The 20,080-nt window shown below is 45.7% G+C and overlaps 1 protein-coding gene across 1 annotated transcript in view; it reads right to left on the reverse strand.

Moving 5' to 3' along the window:
* The window catches only part of CLSTN2 (calsyntenin 2), a 712,394-nt gene that overhangs the window by 84,652 nt on the left and 607,662 nt on the right, over positions 1-20,080 (reverse strand). The window contains exons 7-8 of the mRNA XM_049867339.1: positions 15,709-15,957; positions 9,284-9,405 (exon numbers count right to left, since the gene is read on the reverse strand). Coding sequence (XP_049723296.1) covers positions 9,284-9,405; positions 15,709-15,957 — 371 coding nt within the window. The remainder of the gene's footprint in view (positions 1-9,283; positions 9,406-15,708; positions 15,958-20,080) is intronic.

A 20,080-nucleotide genomic window follows, 5' to 3' on the forward strand; every position in this document is an offset into this window, starting at 1 on the left:
CTGTGGGAGAGGTACTATTCCCTGGAGGTAAAGAAGAGTTCAGAGTGCCTGGGTGGTACAAATGGGGTTAAAGGTAGAGGTTCAAGACCACCCAGAGGCACCTCAGAAGAAAGACCTGATGATCTACTTCCAAAAAATCAGCCACTGAAAATTCTATGTGGCATAGTTCTACTCTGGCTCACATGTGGTTGCCATGAATCAGAATCTCTCCATGACAACTGTTTTTTTTTTTTTTTTTTTTTTTAATAGGAGTTCATAGCTCTCTCTGAAAGAGCCTGGCCTGGGGACACATCAACAAGTTGTGGAGTAATGGCAGATGCCTGAATTTATGAGCCTGAGGAAGCTCTCAGGGCTCCCCAAAGCCCTGAGTGATGTATTAGTTTCCAATAGCTGCTGTAACAAACTACCACAAGCTTTGTGGTTTAAAACAAATTTACTATCTTACAGTTCTGAAGGCCTGAAATGAGTTTCACTGAGCTAAAAATCAAGGTGTTGGAGGGGTTGCATACCTTCTAGAGGCTCTAGGATGGGATATGTTTCTCAGTGTTTTCTAGCTTCTGAAGGATGCCCATATTTCTTGGCTAGTGGCCCCATGTCACTCTGATCTCTGCTTCTGTCTTCACATCTTCTCTGACTCTGACCCTCCTACCTCCCTCTTATAAGGATCCCTGTGATTACATTGGGCTCACCTGGATAATCCAGGATAATCTCCCCATCTCAAGGTCCTTAACTTAATCACATATTCTAAGTCCCCTTTGCCATGTAAGGTAACATATTCACAAGTTCCAGGGATGTAAACATGGGTATCTTTGAGGCCTGTTATTCTGTCTACCACAAGTGCCTAACAGGGGACCTAGAAGTACCCTGGTGAGGTGGCATGGAGGTAATGAGGGACAGCAGTGAAGCAGAGACTTGGGCCATGATGAAAAGTTATGAAAGGGGCTTCAAGACAGTGGAAACATGGCCCTATGTGTAGTGGTGGGTGCAAGCATGTTGGCACCCTCTCCCAAAGAAAACAGAACAAATGGGCTAACCATGTGCTATGCATTGAACTGTGTACCCCAAATTTATGTTGAAATCCTGACCCCAGGACCTGTGAACACGACCTTGTTTGGAAATAGGGTCTCTGAAGATGGTATCAGTTGACATGAGTGGTGGGTCCTAATCCGGTCTGAGCAGTGCCCTTTTAAAAAGAGAAGAGGCACAGAAACACAGAAGGAAGACTGCCATGTGAAGAAGGAGACAGACTGGAGTAATAGATTTAGCAATAGGCAAGGATTGCCAGGAACCACCAGAAGCTGAAAGAGGCAAGGAAAGATCCTCCCTTAGAGCCTACAGAGAGAGCATGGCCCCATGGAGACCCTGAGTTTGGTACTTGAAGCCTCCAGAACTATGAGATAATAAATTTCTGTTCTTATAAGCCACAGGGTTTATAGTATTTTGTTACTGCAGCTCCAGGGAACTAATGCATCATGTCAGCAGCGATCTTTCCAGAGAGCAGGCAACCGGTCCCACAGTGTACCATGTGTGTCTGAGGACCCTTCTCTGGAACACTGTGAAGTCATGTAAGCCACCTCTCCCCAAACACCTAGAAGCTTTCTTGGGGAGGAAAGAGGCAGGGAGGGGGACTCCGAGACAAGTGAGGGCTTTTCAGGGAGCCCATATGTGCTATAGAGAAATAAAGAATCTAGGTTTTCTTTGCACATCCAAGTGAGAGTCACAGTAATTGTGTCTTCCCCATGGATGTTATTTACCTTAACCCTGAAACTGGGCATCTTAGAAAAAGTCTTTTGGAATTCTGCCTAAAAGTACGAAAAAGGAGGCTCTGGGAATTCTTCCCACTCTGTTTAGGATGTGTTCCTAAAGGAAGGCAGATCTTACTGGAGGCCAGAGTGTAGGGCAAGGGTGCTGAACAGGGCCACATTACTGTATCAGAAGAAACAGGGCCAACATATCCAAGAGTTAGTCTTTAACAGCAGAATTAGAGTGCTGACAATGCCCAATTATTTTGCTCATTGAGATGACTTTTCTGGGCTGGACTGACCATTCTCCAATTAACTCCTTGGCACTTGGCTATAATAATGATTGATTTAACCCATCTGACTCCCAATACGTAAACCGACTCTGCATCATTCTTCTACTCTTTCTTCACAAGTCTAAGGATTTATGTACTTTGAGCTTCCACCAGGAGCTCTGGAATTCTATGCGAATGGAATGGACTTGATAGGCAAAGACTTTAGCCTAAGAGAAATATGTGCAAATCCTGGCTCTGCCATTTGTTGTCTAGGAGAACTTGGGCCTGTAATTTACTCCCTCCTTTTTTTTTTTTTATGTAGGAGGAAGGGAGGCCACCATCAGTACCAGGGCCTGGGTTTGAGGGCCTAGACCATTCATACCTGTTCTTCCCTCTGGGTGTGGCTAGTGGCTCTTGGGGACCAGACATGGTCCAGATCCCTCCCTACCCCAGTCCAGAATCTTATATGGGGGGATAGGGACTGGGAGAACTAGAAGTGTTCACAAAGGACAAAAACCAAACCCAACCCATCGCCATGGAGTCAATTCCAACTCATAGCGACCCTATAGCACAGATTAGAACTGCCCCATAGAGTTTCCAAGGAGTGGCTGGTAAATTTGAACTGCCAGCCTTTTGGTTAGCAGCCAAGCTCTTAACCACTGTGGGCCTCATTTAAGAAGATCCAGACTTTCCAAACAGAAACATTATTGCATGGCTTTGTTGTATCGAGATCATTTTTTCTATCAGTTTTCTCAAACTGGCTACCAGAGGATAAAGGTGAACTATTGAACATTTTGTTGGGCCTGATAGAATTTTTCTAAAAAACTGAGGAAATACTAAAAATTGGAAGATTTTACTTAAAAATGTCTAACTTTTGAACAACTAAAAGTGCAGCACCGGGCTTAGATTCTCATATGGTTTGGAGATGTATAATGGCTGAATCTTTAACGCAGACCCACCGTCACCCAGCCAGATGTCTTCACTCATTCTTGCTACCTCTCTCCCCCATAATCATTAGAGTTTGGGGCTCCTGCAGCAGAATGCTTCCCAGGGAACATATGCTGGGTGTAAACTCGGCCAAGCTGTGAGCTCCCTCAGGTCAGGGCCATACCCTCCTGTCTCTACCCCTGATGCCTACGACAAGGTCTGGCACAGAGAAGACAATGGCCCACTGAATGAAACTGACATTTATATCTTGTGCTTCTTTTGATTTTTCAGAGATGCAATTGTTTTTTTTTTTTTTTCCTGGTAGTAAGTGGGAGCATCTGTCCTCTTGCTGGTTGGTTAAGGCTGTCACTCAAGTTGTGACTTCCAATAAGTAGAACATGTAAAACGACAGCAGGTTTCCCTCCAAACCCCAACAGGTCCAAAGGGAACATCATTAAATTCACGACACTGAGTCCACCATATCTAAATAATATTAAAGCCGGGAGGGGCTGAAATTAATAAACCTTTCCTGTGTTTGCTGGCAGCTGGGCGCTCTCCTCTGTTCTCGTCTGGGTTTGCACATGACTAACTGCAAGCTTGAGGGATTTGCATTAGCAGATCAAAAGTAAAAATCCCATTAAAATGACATTCTCCTCATCATTATGATCGCGTTAGTGAGGTGCACTGGATTGTCAGAGGCATTTCCTGGAGCTGCCTGGTAATGGATTTATCAGGCTGTCTGCCCACCTTGGCAGAAGCCTTCCGAGGCGTGGGGCCAAGGGGCTGGGCTGCCAAAAGCACGCAGCTCACCTGTGGCAACGCCTCACTCAGTGGGCACACTCTTTGGGTGCTATGTGCAAACCATTCTCCTGTAGACCACACCCTGGTTTCAGTGCCCATGAGGCTCTGTCTGTCCAAACACACACATCCAGTTTGCTTGGTCCTGAGCTCGGCTATGGAGATACAGGAATGGGAGAGAAACTGGCTCCTGACACTGGCCCCATTGCGTGGTCTGGCCTGAGTTATAGTTACTTACATTTTATCAATGTCCTACTAGTATTCTTCAGCCCCCAACTCATGGCAACCCCATGCATACACAATGGGATCTGACCAGGGGCAGATTATCTAATAAGCAAGGTAAGCACTGTGCTCACCTTGCTTACCAGATCATCTGTAGTGAATGATTTCACGTGGGTTTCACCACATCAAAGACTGAAATTGTTCACTACAGATTAGTAAGTAAGCACAAGTAAGCCCATGGTTTACACAGCCCTGAGCCCTCCACTCGGTCCTGTCAGAGATTATAGAGTTAAAAAGCGGATTTGATTCTGTAGGCAGGTGCTGTGAGGTTGGGAGAGAGACAGATGCCAGTCATACCTAGAAGCAGAATCTTTGATGTGGTGAAAAAAATGTGAAATTCTTCACTGCTTACTTTGCGTATTGGATAATTTGCCCCCGGATCAGACTGTCAAGATCCACAGAGTTCTCACTGGCTGATTTTTGACAACAGATTGCCAGACCTTTCTTTTTAACTTATCCCTAAAGGAAGTCTTTTATTGAATAATGAAATGTTTCAATTGTGGCCTATTACTTTGGGGATAAAGGACCAACTTAATAACATATTATAAAAAGCCACTTGAGCTTTAATTCCCACCTGATCCTCCAAAGCTGGCTCCTAACACCTGCCAAAGCCTTCCCCTCCCACTCTATCCCTATTCTCTGCCACACTGAAAACTGACAGTTCCCCAAAGATGACCCTTCTGTTCACCCTTTGCCATCGTGGCTGCCTGGATACACACCACTGAGCCCTCCAGTCTGCCAAAATTGCCCCCCCCCCCCGGGCCTTTCCCAGACCTTATCCCCAAGTGTGTGCCAGATGCCCCCACCATGGTCTCCCACAGACATCCCCTGCCTGCCCCCACCTTCTGTCCGAGCGCCCATTGCATGGGACTGTAAACTGTCTGCTTACATATTTGTTTGACCTGTTATACTGGAAACTTCTGGACAGCAGAGGTTCCCATTTTAGCTGCTGTTCCCTGGTACCTAGTACAGAGCCTGACATAGAGTTTGTGCTCAGAACATGTCTGGTGAATGAAGTACAAATGAGGCATCAGGCATTACAAACAGATCTGATGTTTCTGAAATTCCCCGTCAAGCATTAGAACAGATATGATGCTTCTGGAATTTCCGAGGTGGGCAGAGAGCTTGAAAACACAGAAATATATTTGGCCAGCTTGAATCCTTTCTGGCCGAGGCCCTGTAACAACTACAGAGCCATTGGTGGTACATACAGTAAGAGGTCTGAAACAAGATATCAAGATCAAAGCTGAACAACAATCAAAGACACAGAGAGCAAAAAATGACAATATTTTTTAATTTTAAAATGCTCAACAAAATTAATCAATAGATCAATTAATCACCAGGAGGTTTTAAAAGATCTCTGGATTTTGTTTCTTCTCTTCCTTCCTCTCTCTTTTCTTCCCTCATCCCATTTCTCCCTTCTTTTGGTCTCAATATCCATTCGCTGTTAGGCAATTATTTACCAGGCACCAACTGTATGCTTAGGGCTATAATATGGACTAAGGAGTTGGAAGTAAGACACAGTCCTGCCCTCCTGGAGCTCATTGCCAAGTGAGCACAAAATCAATAAAACCAAACCCATTGCTGTTGAGTCAATTCCGACTCATAGTGACCCGATAGGGCAGTGTAGAACTGCCCCATAGGGTTTCCAAGGAGCAACTGGTAGATTCAAACTGCTGATCTGTTGGTTAGCAGCCAAGCTCTTATCTACTGTGCCACCAGGGAAGGCAGGATAAATGGGTAACTATGGTGTAACTAAGCCTTAGGATGTAGTCTAGGTGGCACAGCGGGGAGGAAGCTACCCTACTAGCTAATCTGGGAGGGCTTCCTGGGAGATGAGATATTAACGGTTGTGCACATGATGGGCATCAAGTTACTTACATCCAAGAAGCTTCTGGTACATAGGGCGCCAAGAAGGGGAGAGAGGGACCTGTGAGCTGGTCTCCGTGTCTCACTGGATTGCCACCACGGGTATGTTTGGTGTCCTATATCCTATCCACTGTGGCTCTCTTCAGAGGGAGGACAACCATCCAGGTTAGCTGGGCTCCTGGTCATCAATCCACCACCATAACCAGTTCCCATCAAGTCCACTCCGACTCCTGGCGACTCCGTGTGTCAGAGTAGACTGGGCTCCACAGGGTTTTCAGTGGCTGCTTTTTCGGAAGCTGACTGCCAGGCTTTTCTTCTAAGGAACCTCTGAGTGGACTCAAACCTCTAACCTTCCGGTTAGCAGCCGAGCATGTTAATAGTTTGCACCACCCAGGAACTCCTGGTCACCAGTAGGCAGGCTTTCAAAAAGGTTTTAAATACTGTATACATATTTTGTTTCTAATGGAGGAAAGACACAGAGCTTGAGCCAAGTGAAGACAGTTTCATGGGTTTCCATCAAGACTATAAGCATCTCGCATTTCAGAGATAGTTGGGAACTCTGAATTAAAATTTTTTAGATTTTAGATTAGTAAGCTCACCAAAGAAGAGGCATGGCAGAGTGGAAAGGGAAGGGCTTTGGCACTAGCCTGGTTGGCTGTGTGACCTTGGGTCAGTTCCTGGACCTGGGTTTCCTACCTCATGATATCCAGCTGTTAGGACTGTGGCTGAGCTGTGGGTGAGCTTGCACCCCTGTGTACCTGGCCCAGAGCAGACACTGGTACATGGTAGTCAATGTCATCAGGGTAGTTTGGAAGGCGTTCAGTGAATCTCAGCCCGTCCTTAAACTCATGGCTTTGGGAATAGCTTTTAGAATTACTAGATTCATTGTATCTTTCTCTGTAGACCAGAACTCCTTCCTCAACTCTGTGACTTTCAAACTCTGTGACTTCCTTTGCTTCTATCAGTGCTTCTCAATCCCATCTTCAGAAACGCTGCAGGGTATCTGTAATTATCTCAACCAGTATAGTGATGCACTTATTAAAAAAAAAAAGCCCTCACAACATGGAATTTATTTTAATTCACTCCCATCCCTATTACATATTTAAAAACATCCCATATAAGCCATATGGCACTTTAGGAGGTAGACGAGAGATTGCTGGGAAATCAAATAAACAATGTCAAGATTTCACAATTCCTGCAAGACCTGGAATTCCTAACTTAGAGGAATATGTACTAATCCAGATGCCACATTTGCAGAACGCTGGGATCCAGGAGGCTGGGGTTTACTGAGAAGGAATTAGGCAGTTGCCCTAGGCTCCCCCTAACATCTTCCCTGTCGGCTTGGCATCCTTGACCTTGCCACACTGCCTGAAGTTCCACCACTGAATGATCCCCCGGGGTTAATGGATCTCTCTTTTAAAGAGCCTTTATCTGTACTTCTGTGAGGATGAAAGGGGTCTGCAACCATTCACATCTCAACATGAATTAGTTCCCCCTGGAATAAACTGACAGTAACTCTCTCTGAAATCAGCTACACCGGGGGTGTAGGGATTTAGGTAGTACAGGGAGTCCCTGGGTGCTGCAAATGGTCAAGCACTTAGCTACTAAATGAAAGGTTAGCCATCTGAACCCTTTCAAAGGCGCCTTGGAAGAAACGCCTGGCGACCTGCTTCTAAAAACCCATGGAAACCCTATGGAGCGCAGTTCTACTCTGTAACATATGGGGTTGCTATGAGTCGGAATCGACTTGGCAACTGGCAGTGGTGGTGATGGGGGGTGGGAGGGAGAATGGGGCAGAGAGAGAGTAATTAGGAGAGAAAGGGAAAGGATTATGAAAAATCCAGCCCTCAACAAGGCAAGGGAGGTAGTATACACAGTGGGTTTTGGAGGAAGGAAGGGATATGAATGGGTCAGAAAGAACCAGGAAGGAATGCTGGGGGACTCAGGCAATGAGGACCATAGAATGGCACTATTTCATCTGCTTCATTAAACAACACTCATTCTACGATACCTTTCCTGCCTGCCTCCATTCTCCTTCTTGATAATTTAAAACCCTTTAAAAAACTCTCTCCCAAATTGACATGAAGGCCAACTCCAGGCGTGCCGAGGTCAATGCTTCCTCAGGAGCGCAGCCGCCCTGTGCAATTAGTGCCACCCTCGACACTGCACGGCACTCAGAAATCGTTACTTCAAAGCTTCAGACTCAAACCAGACACTTCATCTGTCATTGACAAGTGTGACACTGTAGCCTTTGTGATCAAAAATCATGAGGCTCTGGAGTAAGTCATAGATTATCCACTTCAGAAAGGAACATGTACTGCTCACAGCCAGCACCGTGTCACTGTTTTCTTCAAAGTCCTCAGGCCCTGTTCTCCACCTTGTATCACTACAACCAAGGCTGCACTGTCACTCAGAAAAGATAGTGGAGCATCGGAGACAAGACACTGATGTAGAGATGTGCTAACAAAGATCATGAACTCAGGTGAGGCAGCCAAGGGAACTAGCTTCCCCTGAGCTCAATGTAGTGCAAATGGATGGGCTCTAAGTTGGCAGGTCCACTGACCAGTGCTGGAAATTCTGGTCCTACCCAACTCCAAGTTGTGGGGAGATGGACAGTTTCCATCCTGACTTTAAACCCTTTCCTTACCATTGGCCTAAACAGTATGCCAGCCACTTCTTATGCCTCTGGGACTCAGAGGTAAGGCGTTACTCAGGTTCTAATACATTTAGCCTCAAGGTGGGTCCCTTTCCAAACGCATGAAGCTCAGCAGATGGGAGTTGGAGCCTCATTGTTGTGTAGGTTGAGCGTTCTATTGGGTGATGCTTCCTGGATGTTTTAGTTTTATAAACTTTTGCCTTTTCCCCCCTTATTTTTGTGAGATCAGGCTTGTAAGCATAATTATGGCTTTCCTGTGTGATCGTTAGGGAGCTCTGATGGGTTTGTTTTGGCTTTTCTGTGTCATATTTGGAAACCAGAGGTTCCCCAGGTAACCTCATGGAAAGGCATCTGCATTAAATTATTTACCTAGTTCTCAGTGACACACTGTCATGTCACAGATCCATGGCACCAAAGTGCTACTCTCTCATTGACAGATTGTACTGCCAGATCCTATTTCTAGAAATCCATATTACCAGCCCCAAATCTAAACACACTCCATTTAGTAAGAATGCATTCCAATACTGAAAACATATGCCATCAAAAACTAAAAATAAATTAATTAAAATTTGGTAATGAAAGGGTTATAACTAAGACACTATTCTCTTCCTGGGCTGATTTTTCCAAAAATCGCCAAGTGAAAGAACCCAGTACTTACCCACGGCCATCATCACTGGAGCAAGCAACCTAAGCCTACGAAGGGGTGCGCAGAGACAAGGTGGAAGGGAGCACCATACCTGGTCCAGCTTCCAGTGGAATTCTGCAGGTCGAAAGGTGTCGGCCTGGTCAAAGTCCTTCCGCAAGAGGAAGACAAGGCGGCAGTTATGGACATAGAGAGCGTAGTGATGCCGGTTCATTTCTGAAAAGCAGAGAGAGGATTTGGGGAGTGACAGACTCTCTGTGTCAATTTCCCTGTGTCAGTGGGGTCTTCCTGCCACATCACTTAAATCCGTTGCTACTGGGTTGACTCTGAATCGTGATGAGCCCATGTGTGTCGAAGAGTAGAATTGTGTTCCACAGGGTTTTCAGTGGCTGATTTTTGGGAAGTAGATCACCAGACTTTTCTTCTAAGGTGCCTCAGAGTGGACTCAAACTTTCAACCTTTTGGTTAGCAGCCAAGTACGTTAGCCATTTGCACCACCCAGGGACTCCACATCAACTGAGTTCACCTCAAAGACAAAACAAAGGAGTGAACATTCTCATTTTCTCTTTTATAATTAGTTCTGATGAATGTTCTGGAACACACATGGTGGAGCTCACTGAAATGGGAGAGGCAGAATCAAGAAAGTCCAAAGCAAAACTTCTGTCAAAAAGCCATTTGGGCGCACATTTCTTTGGCCTACTTTCTTTTACATATGTGAGCGGTGTTATTTGTTATGTGCTATGCAAATTTTTTTTGTTTATGCAAATAGTTGAAGGTTAATTAGCAGTATAAAAAACAAAAATAACCAAACCCACTGCCTTCGAGTCGATTCCAACTCCGAGGGACCCTATAGGACAGAGTAGAACTGCCTTATGGGGTTGCCAAGGCTGTAATCTTTTCGGAAGCAGACTGTCATGTCTTTCTTCAGAGGAACAGCTGATGGCTTCAAACCACCAACCTTTTGGTTAGCACACCACCAGGGCCCCTCAGTTAGCAGTATAACTAAATAGTACTGCAGCCAATCTCCTTCAAATAAATAAAATGAAATTAATAATTAATTAAAAAACGTCAAATACTGAGATACTCAGATACTACATCAGACCCAGGATAAAAATTACTTAAATTAAGTCTTTTTTTTTTTTTTTTTAAGTGCAAATGCTTCCAGAAGGGCTAAGAAGGCTCACTGCCTATCACATCAGCCATTCTGGGCTCCTTTAATACAGTTGGCTTCTCCTAGAATTCTGGACTTTTCTTTCATCAGGCTTGCTGATGGTACCCATAGACTACGTCTCCTTCCTCTACCTAATATGGGATAAGTGGAGCTGCCTCACTTTTAGCAGCTGGACAGAGGGAACAGATTGATTTTTTTAGCATCAGACATAGCTCAGTAACTTTCCAAAGCAATGACTAACCACCCCTTTCCCATATGCAAGCAGTCCTTGAGACCCTTCCTTCCCCACTGGTATGAAAACTTCCTTTCCTGTTTAGGGAATTTCGTGTCATGGGTCCCAGCCATGATGCCTGTAGCCACAGATACTACCCATTGGGCAGAGAGGAACTGCTCTTTGACCCATACTCACATTTTACTACATTGTAGCATTTACTACCACCAGGTACGGGCTCCATAAATGCTGGCTGAATGAACAGGTGAGATGGAGGGAGCATAAGTCTGAGATTTAGATAGACTTTGGGTTGAGCAGAGTCTCTAGGGCACCTTGACAGAGTTCTTTAGACTCTCAGAGTCTCTGTTTCCTTGAATATATTACGGGAAGGCTGTCGGATTATCCTAATGTATCATGAGAATAGGATATTATGATTGATTCCTGTGCATTGATCCACTCTTTGCCCATGAGGTTTGGGTGGGAGGAATTAACCCTACTTCTAGGGATGGGCCCTGATTTGTCCAGGCCAAACAGGCTCATATAAACCTTTCTGCCACAGAGATTGGTTCAGGAGACCCAGGCCCAAGTCCAGCAGCACAGGACAGGAAGTGGAAAGTGATCCAATTCAGGTCAATGAGATGGGGGGCCTTCTGAGCATTTCTGGGAAAGCACCTACCTCTCTTTTAGCAGAAAGTGAATAGGAGGGACATTCTCTTTCCCTCTGAAAGCTGTAGTGTATTTCTGGGAGGCCTGGAGCTGCTACAGCGATACTCAATAACATGAAATCGATCCACTTATGGGGTAGATCTGAGACAATTGTGGAGTAATGGAGTCGAAGCCTTGATCAAACTCTGCCTGAGGCTGTTATAGTTCAGAACATTTTCAGTAACGAGAAGCCCACATTCCCTTTATTATGGAAGCCAGTTTGATCTGTATTTCCTGTTGCGTGTAACCAAAAGCATCTTCACTGATTAAAAACAAAAAAAATTTTTTTTTTTTTCCACTGATACAACGAGAAAATGTGTGTAAAGCATCTTGCCCAGAGCAGATGCTCGATACTGTTAGTTATTATAAGGACCATTACACTGCTTTGTGGCCATAGCAATGTAACAGTGCGATGTCAGATGCTGTTTTCACAAAAGCGTCATCCATTCTTCAGCACCTAACCAAAGAACAGCAGGAAGGAGAACGGTCAGATGCTAAGGCTGGCAGGGGTGGCCTAGGCAACTGTCTCGGTGCCTCCTCTCCTGTGGACTACCAAAACACTCACCTAGACCTGGTTTTGGAGATTTCAGTAAATCTTTCTTATCCCCTTCACTAGCATATATTCATAGCTGATTTCCTGAAGTTCCTGTGGATAACTAACTGTTAGGAAAATGTATAAAGAAAGAATTTTTGCCTTTAGTTTTGTTTGGGGCCAGGAGGAGGCTGGGGGTGAAGAGGTGGAACAAGAAAAATGAAAGACTGTACCTTACTCTGCTAGAGCATCTTCTAGCTTAGGCTTCTTCCTCCACCCACCTCCTTTAGTCTAGACAACTGGAGTCACGTAACACACCGGGGCAAGCTGGTTTGGTGAATGGGCTGGTGATAGATTACACTCAGGAAACAGTTGTATTTCTTTTCCTGTCTTAAGGCGCTTTTTCTTGAAAAATTCTTTCTTTGTCCACGTCTCTAGTAGATCCTAAAGCCTTCTAATCACCTTCAGATATTAGAGCAGTATTGAATGGTTAGAGCCAAATCAAAACATCAATCTCTCATCCAATTAAAAGCTAAGCCTCTTGCCCCTGAAGTCATCTTTTAGCTAAATAACAGATTGGCTTACAAAATAAAGAATATCGCCCCTGAGTACTGTGCTCTTTTAAAAAATCATCTGTGTAAGACCAAATGGTCAGCAATTACTTTAAAGCAAAGATAAGAATGTAAGGGGGCAGGGAAGCTAGATTAACGGGAATGGAACAACCAGAATGGAGATACTGAGAATTGCTCATAAATTGTGAAGAATGTAACCAATATCACTGAACAATTTGTATAGAAATTGTTGAATAGGAACCTAAACTGGTATGTAGCTCTTCACCAAAAGCATAATAAATTATGATTTAAAAAAAAAAATTAAGCTCCTCTCCTCTGCTGTCTTGACCCATGGCTTGGTGGCCAACAGTGGGGAAAGGATGGGGTAAGGTCTATTCTTTCATTCTTCTTATTCCACCTTTTCAACCCCCCACTGGCTCTTGATTCCAATCACCATCAGAGGCAGGAGGAAGAGGGACAAGAGAGAAAGAAGCAAAATAATATCCTTATAAAGCTGGTAACCTTTGTCATTTTCTCATGGAGGTCAAACGTCCTCTTTCATGGCAGGTGTCTACATGAATGGATTTGTTCAGCGGCATTAGCTGCAGTTTGGAGAAGCCCTGGAGAGATCCCCCCACTGTACCCAGGACCACCAAAGGAAGTCTGAGTCCTAGTAAAATATATTTTCCAGCCTTCTTCTCTACAAATCTTTACACAAGAATTGAAGTGGCAAGTGGTACAGTCCCTGTCTTAGTTATCTAGTGCTACTATAACAGAAATACCACAAGTGGATGGCTTTAATAAACAGAAATTTATTCTCTCAGAGTCTAGGGGGCTAGAAGTGCCAGCTCCAGGGGAAGGATTTCTCTTTCTGTTGGCTCTCGGGGAAAGTCCTTATCATCATTCTTCCCTTGGTTTAGGAGTGTCTCAGAGCAGGTACCCTGGGTCCAAAGGATGCATTCCCCTCCTGGTTCTTCATTCTTGGTGGTATGAGGTCCCCCTCCTCTTCTCTCTTTTATATCTCAAAAGAGATTGACTAAAGATACAACCTAATTCTGTAGATTGAGTTCTGCCTCATTGACATGACTGCCTCTAATCCTGCCTCATTAACATCATAGGGGTTAGGATTTACAACACATAGGATAATGACATCAGATCACAAAATGTTGGACAACCACCTAACACTGGAAATTATGGCCTAGCCAAGTTGACACACATTTTTGGGGGATGCAATTCAATCCATAACAGTCCCTTTCTGGATGGCATGGGGCCTTTGTGCCAGCTCCAACCCCTACCTTTGTTGGCTCCTACCTCTCCATTAGTTGGAATCAACGGCAACTAACAACTACAACAACACCTCTCTGCTGCAGTTCCTGGGTGATGCAAATGGTGAATGTGCTTGGCTCCTAACAAAATCTGGAGGTTCAAGTCTACCCAGAGGCACGATGGAAGAAAGGCCTGGAGATATACTTATGAAAAATCAGCCATTGAGAACCCTATGAAGCACAGTTCTACTCTGACACACATAGGTCACCATGAGCAGGAATCAACTTGGCTGGTTTATTGGTGCCTTTCTATTCCCAGGTATGAGTGATGCTCTTTCCAGTTGACCCTTTATTACTCCCCCTCTGCTCCTGCCCTCTCTCAGTAACTCACACATCTGCTCCTCCTGCTGGAATTCCGTCTTCCTGGCACGCAGCCCTCTTGGCTCTAATCTTGCCAATTTCTGGATGTCCACAAGACTAAGAACACCTGCATCCTACCAAACTGGGTAGGAAACCTGCCTCCCCTGCTGCTCCTCTCTCCTCGGCCATCATTGAGTGAGCTCCAGGGAGCCTCTTGCCTTCAGACCCTGTGCATAAGAGTCAGACCCAGCTTTCAAGCACCCTAAATTCCTGGGGATCAAGTCCAACTTTCCCAGAGCTCTCTTGGGCTCTGCTCTGACACCAACCCAGAGCAGACCTAAGAGTTTTCATAGCTTATCTGGCATGCCGCTGGGAGTGAGGCTCCAACTTCCCCTCTACAGCAGGCAACCTCAGTTTTCTAAGTGGTGTTCTGGGCAGCCTTCACTTGGCTTAGGAGTGAAGAAGCACCCCTTCCCTTTCCCACCAGGCAGAGGGACCATCACAGCACTCCGTAACCAGGCCAACAACTCTGTCTCTCTGCCCCTCTCACCTGGGTCAGGTTGCTGGGCCAAGTTGGCCACCTCTTGGCAAGCCCTGTAGGGAAGTGGCTAGCACTGAAGGTGGCCACTTATGTGTTGTTCTCATTGGAATTCAGAGATAACAAGAGGGCTGCATGCTAGGAAGAGGGATCTCAGTAGGAGGAGCAGGAGTGTGCAAGAGGAAGGGAGTTACTGAGAGAGGGCAGGAGCAGAGGAGGAGTCATGGAGGGTTGACTGGGAACAGCCTCACTTACACCAGGGAATGGAGAGGTAGAGGCCAAGAAAGGTAGGAGCTAGAGCTGTGCGGTGCGATGGATCACTGTTGTGTGGCCTTTCTCACCAAGGTCTTGTAACTCCCACCCAAGTGAGCGGGTAGCACTGTGCTAATAAGGTAATTGTGGCCCACCAAGGGGATTAGTCAGTTTTGGCATCTGCTGGGCTTCAAATGAGCCATGCCAGAGACGGGAAAGAGAAGATCTTACTACCACTGAGGAAAAGCAGCTAAGAGCAGAGTGAATCCTTTGTACCTGGGGTCCCTGCACTGAGAAGCTCCTGGAACCAGGAGACTGAAAGAGAGAAAGCTGTAACACTGAAGATGGAGAGAAGTGGTTCAAAGATACAGTGGCAGGAGAGAATGGAAGGGGATGGAATTGTGGGCTTCCCAGCCCATGGAGCGAGAAAGCTGAGTGCCTTCAGGCAGGAGGTCTGCTGGCAGAGTAGGGTGCCTCCAGGCACTTGGTGGAGTTAGGTTTGCTGACCCATGGCACTAGAGCTGAGAACCTTCAGGCCAAGGCTTACTGGTAGATTGGGGTGCCTCTGGGCACTTATCAGTAGAGCTAAATGAGCTTTTAACACTTGCCCAAGCAGGGCAGAGGCCAAGGGCCAGAGAACAGCATGCCTATCTTGATGGAAGAACTGTATCCTCAGCATTCCTCAACCTGAGTTGTAACTGTTACTTCCCTAATAAACTTCCCACCTTTTGCTGTCTTTGTGTCTGTACCTGTACTCTTCCCCATTTCTGCTCCTGCTCTATCCCAAGCCCAGGAAATCAGCAGTTAGAAAACCAGAGATAAGAATATATTCCCTCACGCTCTTGATTTTCTTTTGCATCCTCTGTGACTGTGTCTGTGGCCAACCAGCTTGGATGCAATGGGCAGTCATGAGGAGGCTGGGCTAGAGACTCACCTGTTTTATCTGAGTTGCAGAGGATAGTTTCCTTCTCAGCTCTCACGCCTGGGCTGGGGCCATGCTTCATCCACATTGTGATGGTGAACTGGTCCGTCAGGTTCTTGGGCACAATCCCATCGGGGATCTTGGCACCTTGCTTGCCATCAAACTTGAAGATCATCTCGCTGCTGTCCACCAGCAGTCCCACAGTCCAGTTGGTGGCAGCGCTGGGGGATGGCAAGAGGTCAATGATGCCGGAAGAGGCTCCTGCAGGGGACAAGAGACATAAAGAGAAATAGGTCATTCCTCATGAGGTGAGTGTCCATACCTTCTGTATTCTGCCCCTGGGTCAGAATGAACCTCTCAATTACTAAGAAAGTCTCTGGCTATTGCTGAGCTAAGTGACTTGAGGAAAAGAAGGGCTAAATGCCATCCCGGCTTCTGAGTTGTTTATGGTCTATGTGGGGAGACTTCAGTAACTTACAGACCAGAAAACGTTGCATGGGCAAGATAGGGTGTGGTAATTACATAAAGAAAAAGTGCTGGGGGAATTTAGAGAACGGGCAGAACACTGGGGGCTTTTATAAGCAGGGAAGGTTCCTGGAGAAGACCAGGGTTAAAGGACTGATTCATTCATTCTTTCATCCATTAACCCGACAGCCATTTATTGAGCACCAACCATGTGCCAAGACCCCTGCTAAGTGCTGGCAATATAGAGGTGACAGACATAGTTCCTGATCCAGGGGCTGGGGATCAGAGCCAACAGTTGTTACACGGTGTGATCACAGCTGCAACTGGGCTAGAGTTCAAGTGCTGATCCCACGAGGAGTGTGAGCCACCGTGTACTCCTCACCCTTTTTTTTTTTTTTTAAACAATTCATTTAGGCCAAATGCTGCAGTGGTTGAGAACATGGGCTCTGAAGTAAGCAAAACTTGAATTTGACACCTGGCAGTGCCATTTACTAGCTTTATGATTGCGAACAATGTACTTAACCTTTCTGATTTCCCATCTCCTTCTATAATAGCTCCTGGTATTTTGTGAGGACTGAACGTGATAACGGATTGATGCCGTCAGCACTGTGCTTGCCACACTGTGAGTGTTCACTTAATGTTACTTGTAACTATACCATTACTATCATCATTACTGTTATTATTTCTGCTAGTACTATCATTCCAGGCTAAGGCACAAGAACTGAAGGCAGTGGGAGTGTCACAGGCAGATTTGTGTTTTAGGAGCATCATGACAGCTTTATAGAGGGCGGAGCTGAGGGATTCTCCTGCTGGGAGGATCCTTGGGGCTCCACTGTCATTTGTTAGAAGCTCAAAGGCTGCCAGCAGAGCTCCCTGCATCCTTATGTTCCATATAGGAGCAGGGCTTAGCTACTCAGGAAAGAGGGGGCCAGGGGGCTTCCCTTTACTCTCAGGTAATTAGAGTCAGGGAAAAGGTGTGCGCTGTGCTGGGGGCTGGGTGTATGGGGCTGCCTCCTGGTACAGGCACTGACTAATCGGTCATAAACTCTGATGGGTTTAATGGGCAGTGGTTGTGTATATCACCTGCCATTTGTCAAGGAACGTTGGCTTTTTGAATTCTGTCTGCTGGAGCCTAATCTCATCCCGGGGTTGGATCCTGAAGTTAGCTGCAACAAAAATCTCATAGAGTCAAAATGATCCTTGAAAATCCCACAGGAAGGTGCCATATGGCAAACCTATATAGTTCTTTGGAAAAGTTCAACTCAGCCAGTTTTCCTTCCAACCTTGATACAGATCATTGGGTCTAGCCTTAGCACCCACTGGCTTGCAATCCAAGGTTATGTTATGTGGCAAATGTTTCCTTAGAGTTCAGATGCTCACTTAGCAGTGTGAGAGGCTCACCCTGGAAGAAGCCTCCAGGAACTGCAGGGTCTGAGGGGGTGGGAGATTCAGGCCTTCCATCCATGCTCATTCTATAGCTTGTGCCAACCAAGGAAAAGTGTGGGGAAACTTGGCTGCATTATTTGCCTGAGTATTTCCTGGAGATTTTGCCTGGTACTGTGCCTGACCTATATTAGGCAGTCAATCAACATTTATAATTGCCCTCCCCGCTTCCAGTGTCCCCATGAGATGCTTCAAGCCATCAATGCCAGCTGACCTGCCCATGCAACCTCTTGTCCATGTGCCACGCCTCTCATCAGTACTGCTTGTCCTGATCCCATGCCCCAGATCCTCGTTTCGGATCCATTTTACTTACCTGATAAACTAATTCACACTCCTGTTTCAATGACTTAACAAAGTCTTAAGCACATCACCTTCCATAGGTATTTGAATCATAAATAAAAATATAAACCTATCTTGCTATTAGCAGGTAGAGATTTGTGAGTGGTTTACGGGTAGGAGATATATAGCACCCCCAGAATAATATGACATGGCAGTAGCTTCGCTAACCTGTAAGTAAGGTTGTGTTGGACACCAGGATTTGTCTAGAGTGAAGACAGCCCAGTGACTGGGGCACACAGAGTGTGTACCATTTCCTGGAATCTGGGGTTGTCAGAAAGATGCAGGCTGAGCAGCCAGGGCTCCTGACTTCTAGCTCAGACCAACGAGGCCAATGCAATCTAGCAGGGCCCACTACACAGGCATGATAGGAGGCTGCCGAAGCCAGCTCTGCCACCATACTGAATGGGCAGGCCTCCGCACAGTGAGACCAGGCAGGTTTCAAAGGGCTTGGAACTCCAGCATTTGAGATTTCTTCTTTTGTATAAAAAATTGCTAGAGTTAAAGAGCAAATGTTCATACAATAATTAAAACCTTGTGTGCCGTGGAGTCGATTCCAAGTCATGGTGACCCCATGTGACAGCGTAGAACTGCCCCACAGGATTTTCCAAGGCTGTAATCTTTATGGGAGCACATTGCTAGGTCTTTCTCCCACAGAGCTGCTGGGTAGTTTCCAACTGCCAACCGCCAGCTATTCGGTTAGCAGCCAAATGCTTAACCTCTGTGCCACTAGGGAGTCTTAATTAATACCTTAGACTAGTGCAAGTGTTTATTGTAAATATCTCCCAAAATAGTTGGGATAGAGGGAGAGGTGTAGAGCAAGTACTGGTGTGGAATGGTCATAGCTACGCTATAGGACAGAGAAGAACTGCAGCATAGAGTTTCCAAGGAGTGCCTGGTGGATTCGAACTGCTGATTCCAACTCATGGTGGCCCCATGTGACAGAGTTGTAGCACTTACAGACTACGCCACCAGGGTTTCAAAGAGAAGTTTAGGGGAGCAAAATTGGTTACATTTTTCTCAAAGGTCAGCCCTGGTAAGGGCTATTCCATATTTACATAATTTTTCTATTCATAGTTATAGAACTTTACTATTATTTTTCTAGTTTATCAGATAAGTAAAATGAATACCAAACAAGGATCTGGGGCACAACACCAGAACAGGTTAGTACAGATGAGAGGTGTGGAGAAGGGGCAAGAGGCCGCACGAGCAGGTCAGTTGGCATTGAGTAGATGGCTCAAAGCATCTCATGGGACACTGGGAGGGAGTAAGGCAATTATAATTACTAACTGACTGCCTACTATGGGCGCCAGCCCGTGTTAAGTACTTTGCATGCTTTCCCTTAGTTACTCCCTGTCATGGATTGAATTATGTCCCCCCAAAAATGTGTGTATCAGTTTGGCTGGGCCATGATTCCCAGTATTGTGTGGTTGTCCTCCATTCTGTTAAAGAGGATTAGGGCAGGATTGTAATACCCTTACTAAGGTCACATCTCTGATCTAATGTAAAGCAAGTTTCCCTGGGGTGTGGCCTGCACCACCTTTTATCTTACAAGAGATAAAAGGAAAGCATAGCAAGCAGAGAGTTGGGGACCTCATACCATCAAGAAAGCAGTGCTGGGAGCAAAGCGCGTCCTTTGGACCCGGGGTCCCTGTGCAGAGAAGCTCCTAGTCCAAGGGAAGATTCATAAGAAAGCTGACAGAGAGAAAAAGCCTTCCCCTGCAGCTGACACACTGAATTTGGACTTCTAGCCTACTAGACTGTGAGAAAATAAATTTCTCTTTGTTAAAGCCATCCACTTGTGGTATTTCAGTTACAGCAGCACTAGATGACTAAGACACTCTTCTATGAGGTGAATACTATTATTATTCCAGTTTACAGATAAGAAAACCCAGGCTTAATGAACCCAAGATCACAACCAGCTAGGGAGTTGACCCCATCAGGATGATCTAGCTCCAATACCCACACTCCCTATGCACCACTGGGGTGAACTTGGAGGGAGCTCTTGTCACCTCCTGCTCATTTTCCAAATATGGAAAGTGAGGACCAGAGAAGGGAGATGACTTGACCAAGGTCAAACAGCTACTTGGAGGCAGATCCCAGTCTAGAATCCAGCTCTCCCAGCCAAATGTTTTTTTTT

The sequence above is a fragment of the Elephas maximus genome, chromosome 23 (genome assembly GCF_024166365.1).
Source record: "Elephas maximus indicus isolate mEleMax1 chromosome 23, mEleMax1 primary haplotype, whole genome shotgun sequence".
Taxonomy (NCBI): Eukaryota; Metazoa; Chordata; class Mammalia; order Proboscidea; family Elephantidae; genus Elephas; species Elephas maximus.